Consider the following 11,624-nt stretch of genomic DNA (forward strand, 5'->3'; position numbering starts at 1 on the left):
AATCATAATATCGTAAGTCTCTATAGAAGTGGAATTATTTTGGGTTTTTAGTTCCATAATCGTAATATCGTAAGTCTGTATAGAAGTGGAATTATTTTGGGTTTTTAGTTTCATAATCGTAATATCGTAAGTCTGTATAGAAGTGGAATTATTTTGGGTTTTTAGTTTCATAGTCATGATATCGTAAGTCTGTATAGAAGTGGAATTATTTTGGGTTTTTAGTTCCATAATCATGATATCGTAAGTCTGTATAGAAGTGGAATGATTTTGGGTTTATAGTTCTATAATCATAATATTGTAAGTCTGTATAGAAGTGGAATTATTTTGGGTTTTTAGTTCCATAATCATAATATCGTAAGTCTGTATAGAAGTGGAATTATATTGGGTTTCTTGTTTCATAGTCATGATATCGTAAGTCTGTATAGAAGTGGAATTATATTGGGTTTTTAGTTCCATAATCATGATATCGTAAGTCTGTATAGAAGTGGAATTATTTTGGGTTTCTTGTTTCATAGTCATGATATCGTAAGTCTGTATAGAAGTGGAATTATTTTGGGTTTTTAGTTCCATAATCATAATATCGTAAGTCTGGATAGAAGTGGAATTATTTTGGGTTTTTAGTTCCCTAATCATAATATCGTAAGTCTGTATAGAAGTGGAATTATATTGGGTTTCTTGTTTCATAGTCATAATATCGTAAGTCTGAATAGAAGTGGAATTATTTTGGGTTTTTAGTTCCATAGTCATAATATCGTAAGTCTGAATAGAAGTGAAATTATTTTGGGTTTCTTGTTTCATAGTCATGATATCGTAAGTCTGTATAGAAGTGGTATTATTTTGGGTTTTTAGTTCCATAATCATAATATCGTAAGTCTGTATAGAAGTGGTATTATTTTGGGTTTCTTGTTTCATAGTCATAATATCGTAAGTCTGTATAGAAGTGGAATTATTTTGGGTTTTCAGTTCCATAATCATAATATCGTAAGTCTGTATAGAAATGTAATTATTTTGGGTTTTCAGTTCCATAATCGTAATATCGTAAGTCTGTATAGAAGTGGAATTATTTTGGGTTTTTAGTTCCATAATCGTAATATCGTAAGTCTGTATAGAAGTGGAATTATTTTGGGTTTTTAGTTCCATAATCGTAATATCGTAAGTCTGTATAGAAGTGGAATTATTTTGGGTTTTTAGTTCCCTAATCGTAATATCGTAAGTCTGTATAGAAGTGGAATTATTTTGGGGTTTTAGTTCCCTAATCGTAATATCGTAAGTCTGTATAGAAGTGGAATTATTTTGGTTTTTTAGTTCCCTAATCGTAATATCGTAAGTCTCTATAGAAGTGGAATTATTTTGGGGTTTTAGTTCTATAATCATAATATCGTAAGTCTGTATAGAATACATTGTTATTAATATTGTTATTATTATTGTTGTTGTTGTTGTTGGTGTTGGTGTTCTTATTGTTTTTAAATGTGATTATTATTATTATTATTATTATTATTATTATTATTATTTGTTTGTAAAATTCCTTTTTAAGTTTAACTTAATTTCAAGATATACTTATAAATTCATATCTGTGTCTATCGAGCTATGAATATAGATGTACAGTATTTATATATATATATATATATATATATATATATATATATATATATATACAGTATGTATTATATATATATATATATATATATATATATATATATATATATATATATATATATATATATATCATGACGATACACAAACCCTTTCACAACGCTAAGGTATCCCCACTCAGAAAGGGATATACTAGGTTGGTTTGCTGTGAGTGACCCGAGGAAATCCTCCTCCATCACCAATCTGCAATGGTCACCCCAGACAGGATTAAAGATAAGTCTGAGGCCTTTGTCCTGCAGCGGACCAGAAGCGGCTGCATTTTCTATTGTTGTTGTTTCTACTATGAGGTCGATATAGGGTTTCAATGTGTTCTGTCAGTGATGAGGGAGGTTTCCACTGGCATGTGGCATGACACAGTACCTTATCATTCCTAGCAGCATGACCCTAGTTCAATCCGGGGCAAGATCGAAATGGCCGATGTGATAACGTCCCTGACTGGTGATCGCCGGACTGGGTTTCGAGTCCCGCTCAAACTCGTAAATTCCTTTGGTTGCTGCAGCCTCACCATCCTTGTGAGCTAAGGATAGGGTCTTTAGGGGAGCTTAAACATCTACCTGCTGAGTCATCTGCAGCTTTTGCCCAGCCCTCCTTGGTCCTAGCTAGGGTGGAGCGGGGGCTTGAGCGCTGATCATATATATTATGGTCAGTCTCTAAGGCATTGTCATGCTTGCTTGGGCAATGTCACTGTCCCTTGCCTCTGCCATTCATGGGCAGCCTTTAAACCTTTAAACGAATCATTCCGATAAAACCCTTTCGCTCATGGTTGACCTAAGCGGCGAGTTATGTACTTGGCAGCCAGTTTGGTTACTCGCTGTGCAATAACGGTGTTGCAGGGTGCAATTCATCAGAGCAAGGTGTGCCGGGAGCTCCTGTGTCCTGCTGTACCTCTTTCCCGGAGCAAGACTTCTGTACGTAAAAGAAATGGGTTGGGATTTTAGCAAAAAGGTTTCATCAGGTTCCCCTTGCATATTCAGCTTGGAAAGATCAACCAAGGATCTCTGAGAGAGGCACTGGGTAACTTTCAAGCTAGCCAGGGATGTTCATCCACTATTCTACGTTAAGCGGGGTTTACACGATCGAGCGATTTGTCGAACCTGCTTTTCGAACCTGCTTGTCAAACGGTTCGAAGAGGTGGTGTCAGCCACAAATGCTTAAGGTTTGTGGACAATGAATCTCCGCCCACAAAAGTCAGGCGAGAACGGACTTTCTTCGAACCGTTTGACAAACGGGTTTGACAACCAAATACCCCGTTCATACGTTCAAGCATCACTTCAAACACTCGTGTGTCGAACCGCGTTCATTCAGCTTTAAAAGCTCTGAACAACCTCCGATATAGCTTAAGAACATCATTCAGGTTTGAACAATAGAGGAACTGAATAACTTTTAAAATAAACTATGAAGACATCCAAAATTTTACCATAGTGATATTAGACCACTTTTAAACTAACTAGGAATATTTATCCAGTGCTGTATAAAAGAAGAATTGAACTATTTTTCAACCAACTAGAGAGACTTATCCAGAGTTTTACAGTAGAGGAGCTGAACCACTTTAAAACTAAGGAGACTTATCCAGAGTTTTGCAATAGAGGAACTGAACCACTTTAAAACTAAGGAGACTTATCCAAAGTTTTGCAGTAGAGGAACTGAACCACTTTAAAACTAAGGAGACTTATCCAGAGTTTTGCAATAGAGGAACTGAACCATTTTAAAACTAAGGAGACTTATCCAGAGTTTTGCAATAGAGGAACTGAACCATTTTAAAAATAAGGAGACTTGTCCAGAGTTCTGCAATAGAGGAGCTAAACCACTTTAAAACTAAGGAGACTTATCCAGAGTTTTGCAGTAGAGGAACTGAACCACTTTTAAACTAACCAGGGAGACTTATCCAGCGCTCTAAAATAAAGGAGCTGAAACATTTTAAATTAACAAATGATACCTATCTAAAGTTCTTCAATAGAGAAGCTGGACTACTTTTAAATTAACTATTTAGGCATATCCAGAGTTCTAAAATAGAGGAACTGAAACTTTTTAAACTATATAGGGAGATGCACCCGGAGTTCTAAAATCGAAGCACCCGGAGTTCTAAAATCGAAGAACCGAAACCTTTTAAACTAATTAGGGAGACTTATCCAGAGTTCTAAAATAGAGGAACTGAAACTTTTTAAACTAACCAGGGAGACTTATCCAGAGTTCCATAATAGAGGGACTGAACCACTTTTAAACCAACTAGGGAGACTTATCCAGAGTTCTAAAATAGAGGAACTGAAACTTTTTAAACTAAATAGGAGACTTATGCAGAGTTCTATAATAGAGGAACTGAGCCACTTTTAAACCAACTAGGGAGACTTATCCAGAGTTCTAAAATAGAGGAACTGAAACTTTTTAAACTAACTAGGGAGACTTATGTAGAGTTCTATATTAGAGGAACTGAACCACTTTTAAACTAACTAGGGCGACATATCCAGAGTAGAGGAACTGCAACTTTTTAAACCAACTAGGGAGACTTATCCAGAGTTCTATATTAGAGGAACTGAACCACTTTTAATCTAACTAGGGAGACATATCCAGAGTAGAGGAACTGCAACTTTTTAAACCATCTAGGGAGATTTATCAAGAGTACTACAATAAATGAATTAAACCCATTTTAAACTAATTGTGGGGACGTATCCAGAGTTCTACAATAGAGGAGGTGGGTCACTTTTGAACTAAGTATGGAAATTCATAAAGGAACAGCCTCTACAACGTTTACAGCGCTTCCAGAAGGTTAGAAATCACTGCCACATCTTTGTTCAGGCCGCTTCTTCAACGTTTACAGTACTTTCAGTAGGCTAAAATCACTTGATACCTTAAAAATTCATAAAGGAACAGCCTCTACAACGTTTACAACGCTTCCAGAAGGTTAAAAATCACTGCCACATCTTTGTTCAGGCCACTTCTATAACATTTACAGTACTTTCAGTAGGCTAAAATCACTTGATACCTTAAAAATTCATAAAGGAACAGCCTCTACAACGTTTACAACGCTTCCAGAAGGTTAAAAATCACTGCCACATCTTTGTTCAGGCCACTTCTATAACATTTACAATACTTTCAGTAGGCTAAAATCACTTGATACCTCAAAAATTCATAAAGGAACAGCCTCTACAACGTTTACAACGCTTCCAGAAGGTTAAAAATCACTGCCACATCTTTGTTCCGGCTGCTTCTTCAACGTTTACAGTACTTTCAGTAGGCTTAAATAACTTGATACCTTAAGACTCTCCTATTCTTCAAATTTTCCTCTTCCCATATTGTCTTAATCTATTCTTCCTCATCTGTAGGATATTCAACTAGCCATGGGCACTTCTGCAGGGAGAAGTATCTAGAAGACCTCAGTAGAGAGACTGTACTACATTTAATACGACCTGGTCGAATCATTAACTTCTTTCAACTTGTTTTTATCCCATTTGTATGGGGGTAAGCACGGTTGCCATCTTGCTTAAGGACTTTGCTTTGGCTTTAGGGTAGACCGTAGTCCCAATCGGCTGCCTGACATCACTTAGACCCCGGTAGCGTATGTTCGTGCGTCGTAACAGTCACCGGCGTCCTTCTATATAAACATGATCAGAATAACCTCTGGATTTTTTGCTAAGATTTATCTCCTGTTCCACAAAAGAAGGAAATATATAACTGATATAACAATACAGGGAATTACCCAGGGAAATGTAACAGGAGAAGTGAATGACCCTCAACTGAACTAGGGAAACTCCCCCACAGTGTCGTAATAGGGGAACTAATCTACCTAAGGAGGTTAGCTTATTGGAAACCCCCTTGGCTTAGCATCCTGCTGGGTGGTAATTTGTACTTGCAGTGTCTGCAACTTCACCATCCTTGTGAGCTAGGGGGTCTATAGGTCTAGCCTCTGAGTCATCATCAGCTGTTGTCTGGCTCTCCCTGGTCCTACGTTGTTGGGGAAAAGACTTGAGACCTGATCGTTGGAGACGCGCTCAAGGTGGAGAGTTTCTTGTAGAGTCTGCAACCTCACCATCCTTGTGAGCTAGGGAATGTATAGGTCTAGCTTCTGTGTCATCAGCAGCCATTGTCTGGCCCTCCCTGGTCCTACATTATTGGGGAAAAGACTTGAGAGCTGATCCTTGGAGACGCGCTCAAGGTGGAGAGTTTCTAGCAGAGTCTGCAACCTCACCATCCTTGTGAACTAGGGAGTCTATAGGTCTAACCTCTGAGTTATCAGCAGCCATTGTCTGGCCCTCCCTGGTCCTACATTATTGGGGAAAAGACTTGAGAGCTGATCCTTGGAGACCTGCTCAAGCTGGATAGTTTCTTGTAGAGTCTGCAACCTCACCATCCTTGTGAGCTAGGGAATGTATAGGTCTAGCTTCTGTGTCATCATCAGCCATTTTCTGGCTCTCCCTGGTCCTACGTTAATGGGGAAAAGACTTGAGAGCTGATCCTTGGAGACGCGCTCAAGGTGGAGAGTTTATTGTACTGTCTGCAACCTCACCATCCTTGTGAGCTAGGGGGTCTATAGGTCTAACCTCTGAGCCATCATCAGCCATTGTCTGACCCTCCCTGGTCCTGGCTTGGTGGAGAGGGGCTTGAGAGCTAATCCTCTATATGGTCATTCTCTAAAGAGCATTGTCACTGTCCCTTGCCTCTGCCATTCATGAGCAGCCTTTAAACTAGATGGGGAAGACTCATCTTCCGTTTTGTAGTAGAGGAACTTTTAACAACAACAACAACAACAACAACAACAACAACAACTGCAGGACAAAGGCCTCAGACATTTCCTTAGTCACATCTGGGATTTGTCCAGTTTCCATCACCCCTTTTTGTCTGATCGCTCATAGCAAACCAACCTGGTGAGACAAGCCCCAAGTAGTTCAACCTTGGCAACCATGGTGAAAGACGAAACCTTTCAGAAAGGAACTCAGACTCTCTCTCTCTCTCTCTCTCTCTCTCGATACGTCATCCATGACGCAATCCTTATTATAAAATCCGGGAAGTTTGGCGATAGGAGGACGGCTTTATAGGCGATGAATGACGCAAGAGATTAAAACTATTGCGTCAAGGTATAGTCTCTATATCCCTCTCTCTTTCTCTCTCTGAAAGCATTGAGACGCAAGACGTTGAAAAACTATTGCGTCATTCTCCCCCCCCCCCTCTCTCTCTCTCTCTCTCTCTCTCTCTCTCTCTCTCTCTCTCTCTCTCTAAAGGCATTGAGACGCTGACGAATATATGCATAAATACGTTGTATCTATCTATCTATCTATCTATATATATATATATATATATATATATATATATATATATATATATATAAATACAGTATAGATAAATGCTTGTGTATATTTATACAACAACAAGCACAGCGGTTTCTAGTCCACTGCTGGACAAAGGCCTCAGATATGTCCTTAGCCATGTCTGGGATTTGGCCAGTTTTCATCGCCACGCTGGCCACCTGCGGATTAGCGATGTTGGGAGAATTTTCTAACCGCTCACAGCAAACCAACCTAGTATGGATGTCCCTGACTAGTACAGCTTTGCTGATCATATCAATACACAAAACTCTTTCACCACGTTAAGGTATCTCAGCTCAACATGGGTATATAAATGCACACACAGCCTATAACTGCTGTACTGTAATTGTCCAGTGGCCGCTTTCCTCTTGGTAAGGGTAGAAGAGACTCTTTAGCTATGGTAAGCAGCTCTTGGAGAAGGACACCCCATAATCAAAGCATTGTTCTCTAGTCTTGGGTAGTGCCATAGCCTCTGTACCATGGTCTTCCACTGTCTTGGGTTAGAATTCTCTTGCTTGAGGGTACACTCGGGCACACTGTTCTGTCTTATTTCTGTTCCTCTTGTTTTTTAAAAGTTTTCATAGTTTATATATGAAAGATTTATTTTAATGTTTTTCTTAAACATCTCTTGTAGTTTATTTCCTTGTTTCCTTTCCTCACTGGGCTATTTATCCCTGTTGGAGCCCTTGGGCTAATAGCACACTGCTTTTCCAACTAGGGCTGTAGCTTAGCAAATAATAATAATAATAATAATAATAATATGAATTTCTAGCGGATATATATTCCCTAAGGTAGAATTCTGTATTAAATGGCTCCCCCTGGTCCTAGACTGGGTGTAGAGGCGTTTTGGGTGCTGAACATGTATATGGTCAGTCTCTAGGGCATTGTCTTGCTATCTCGAGCATTGTCACTGTCCCTTGCCTCTGGCATTAATGAGCTAGATAAGTTAACAGGAACGCGGAAGAAGTGTGCGTGGCATACAGTGACATAGAAAGTACAAAGATTGTTGCTGATTGGTGACAGTGAAGAGAAACTGCAATGGCTAGTGAAAGAGTTTGAAAGTGATTGCAAGAGATGAAAGTAAGAAGTAAAGGGCAGCAGGGAAAATGAAGCGTCGAATGATAGCAATATTGCGAGAAGGGAACCGTTTAATGTAACTAATGATAATAACAGAAAATAGGCGAGCCACAGATTAGGTAAAGCAAAAAAATGCAGAATAGTATGAGCAAAACACTGGCTAGAGGATTGCATTGTTTCTGGAAGCCAGTTGGGAATATATAAAGGGATTTATGAGCCAACTTTCCTTTATGGAAGTAAAGTGTGGACGCTGAAAGAAGAATTAAAGGTTGGAGTTGTGGAGATGATCTATTTGTGTAGTCTATAAGCCAACTCTCCTTTATTGGAGTGAATTGTGGAGACTGAAAGAAGAATGGCAGGGGTGAGGAACATGGAGCTCCACAGATATGGTAATAAAGTTTGCGTAGGAGAAATGGTGGATGAGAGTGTTTATAAGATGGTTCGGTCATATGAAAAGAATGGGGCTAGGAGAAAAGTAAGGGAACAAGGCCTTTTTTTTTTGGCCTGGCTCACCGTGGCTATCCCGGTGCTTCGATCGACTAACTAGAGCTATGTATCGATCTTCTGTAGTCGCTGATTAAGTAAGTGAAGGCAAAGGTAGACTCCTTATGGAGGACTACCAACCTAACTCTACCCCTGGAAAGTAATTTGCTCTTCGTCTTCATCTCTTACGCCTATTGACGCAAAGGGCCCCGGATAGGTTTCGCCAGTCGTCTCTATCGAAAGAGCATATTCTTAAATGAGGATAAAAATGGAAGCAGGACAGAGCCAAAGGAATTGTATATTTGAATAAAGAGGGTCTTCAGGCAACAAGGACCCTAACCAAAAAGAGGTCCCCAAGTTTGACTGGGTGCTGAAATGGTTAAGACTCCTATGTGGACCTCAGGGTCCGCCAAGAAACAAACCGCTCCCCGCTGAGCGGAAGATTCCATAACCGACTTTCCAGGACACAAATGGAACCTCTAAGAAGAGAATGTATTCTTCTTCCTTTGAGAAACATGTTCAAAACGAGTGGATTTCCCAGAAGAGAAGATGTATGTTCATCCCTCGAGAAACATGTTCAAACGAGTCTGTTTAACCTTCTGTGTGGTGGAAATACTCGGAATATTTGGATGCTAGAGGAAATAGCAGAAGAGACTTGAATTCTAATTGATACATTGACTACTAGTTTCATTTTTAGGGCCTTTGGACATCATTATTTTTAGACAACAGTGAGCTGACAACGTCCTGGTATATCTTTTGCTGGGATCCAAATTGATTTGGAATTATTAGTAATGTTTTTCAATTTATTTTAGAGAACTGGGCTCCATATAGATTTGAAATTATAAGTGATATTTTTCAATTTATTTTTTATTCTACTTTACTTAGAGAACTGGGCTCCATATAGATTTGAAATTATAAGTAATGTTTTTCAATTTATTTTTTATTCTACTTTGAGAACTGGGCTCCATATAGATTTGAAATTATAAGTGATATTTTTCAATTTATTTATTTTAATTCTACTTGAAGTCAGAGAAAATATCTATTTCACTGTTTAAGTTACAGTAATGATAGTGATAATAATGATAGTAAATACTGGGAAAAAATAATGAGTATAATGATACCAGAACAATATCTATAGTCCATTTCTTTTAGCGATGCATATTTGCACCGACTCGCGGCGGTGCCCTTTTAGCTCGGAAAAGTTTGCGGATCGCTGATTGGTTGGACAAGATAATTCTAACCAATCAGCGATCCGGAAACTTTTCCGAGCTAAGAGGGCACCGCCGCGAGTCGGTGCAAATATGCATCGCTAAAAGAAATGGACTATAGAGAGACATTTAATAGAGAGCATGCCTTCGCCACGCCAAATAGTCTTATTTTACTCTTAAGTCCATTGCGTAATTGTACTTCGATGTATTTTCTTCAAAATCTAATGGATTTGTCCTTGGGTCATACCCCACATGTCCACCAAGTTTTATTGAAATTAGTTCAATAGTTTTGGCGTAATGCTCACAATTGAAAAATAACTAACAAAATATTTGCCATTTATCTAACGTTGCGATTATTTTCAAAGTACTGCTGCGTACTTGTACTTCAATGTACTTTATCTAAAATGGTACAGATTTATCCTTGGGTTATATCCAACATGACAACCAAATTTGGTCAAAATCAGTCCTGTGGTTTTTGTGTAATGTTGCACACAATCAAGCAAACTGATATGGGTGAATACAAACCCTTTGCAAAATCTTCTATTTTGGTGAAGGCAATAATTATGGAAATAATATTGATAATGATAATGGTACAAGGTGTAAGAAACCAGTGTAAATATTATCTTTATTATAGACTACATGACATACTTTTGTTATTATCAATAAAAGAAAAAAGTAAACTTTAAATATATCCAGTGAAAATGGATACAGAATTCTGGCTTTTCAATGAACCAAATAAAATAAAATATATTATAAAAAACAAGTTTTCCTCTGCATCACTAACAAAATAACAAATTCAACTTTGTTTGCAAAGAACAAGATGACTGTGAAGACTAAGGACAGACGTTATGTTTTTATTAGAAGACTTCACAAACAAAATTTGACTATATGAATATTGCATCCTGTGTTTCAAGAACTGTAAACTGTACATAAGGAGTTCCAAAGCTTTCATTTGTACTAACTATCCTGTAGAAATGAAAAACAAGCACACATATACCAATATATATATATATATATATATATATATATATATATATATATATATATATATATATATATATATATATATATACGTAAGAAGTAGGAGAAAATTGACTTTAAGTTACCCTGTGATATAACGTATAAACATGATTCCTACAAGAATACGGAAAATCCTTCGCGAAGACATTACATCATATAAGATTCTTCCTAAAGGTGTTCACCACTCCCGTAGGATTCCCTCTCCTCCTTCAGGAGTATGTAGTATTCAAGGGCGCGAGGACCACACTTGTACATGAACTGTCTCTCGGAGACGGCTTCCAGGGCGCCGCTGTTGTAGTGGTACCTGTGAGGGGGAAATTTGTTAGCCGGTTAGTTTTCTTAAGCGAAGAAAGCCTTCGTTTATTCCGTTTTTATTATCCGAGAATCGCTGACCGTGCACTTATTGTTTCCTCCAAAGCGAATTGGACCGTTCTCTTATACTGTTTATGTCTTCTTTGCTGTATTTACCTATGACAGGACCCCAAGGGCTTCGAGCTTCTTTGAGTGCCTCGACATCTCCCGACGGGACATTCCCTCCCCCGGCACATTTCATGGACTCTTTTCATACATTTTATTACAATGATATTACAACTAAAGAAAATAATCCGTAGTTTTCACATTTAACACTATAAGAAAATAAAAGTTGCATAGGCCCCTGCTCTTGCTTGGTCCCTTGGCTTCAGCCTTGTCAGCATTATGGATAATGCATCCCTGTACAAGTGGCCAGTTAGCATTTGGTTGATTTACCGCCATTCTTGTTACTTTTTTGTTATTATTTTCACCTGGCGATCTATTCTGCGGATCGCCGTTTCAAAATGTAATGGATATTTAAGCCTTATCATAAGTGATTCTGACTTATTTTGAATAATGGCAAAGATAATGTTAT

At 38.2% G+C, this 11,624-nt stretch overlaps 1 protein-coding gene across 1 annotated transcript; it reads right to left on the minus strand.

Annotated features, from left to right (window-relative positions):
- Positions 1-273: 273 nt before the first annotated feature.
- LOC137625547 (collectin-12-like) lies at positions 274-1,401 on the minus strand. Its single transcript, XM_068356455.1, has one exon. The coding sequence runs from the start codon at positions 1,399-1,401 to the stop codon at positions 274-276; it is 1,128 nt and encodes a 375-aa protein (XP_068212556.1).
- Between the last annotated feature and the right edge of the window lie 10,223 nt (positions 1,402-11,624).

The sequence above is a fragment of the Palaemon carinicauda genome, chromosome 32 (assembly GCF_036898095.1).
Source record: "Palaemon carinicauda isolate YSFRI2023 chromosome 32, ASM3689809v2, whole genome shotgun sequence".
Taxonomy (NCBI): domain Eukaryota; kingdom Metazoa; phylum Arthropoda; class Malacostraca; order Decapoda; family Palaemonidae; genus Palaemon; species Palaemon carinicauda.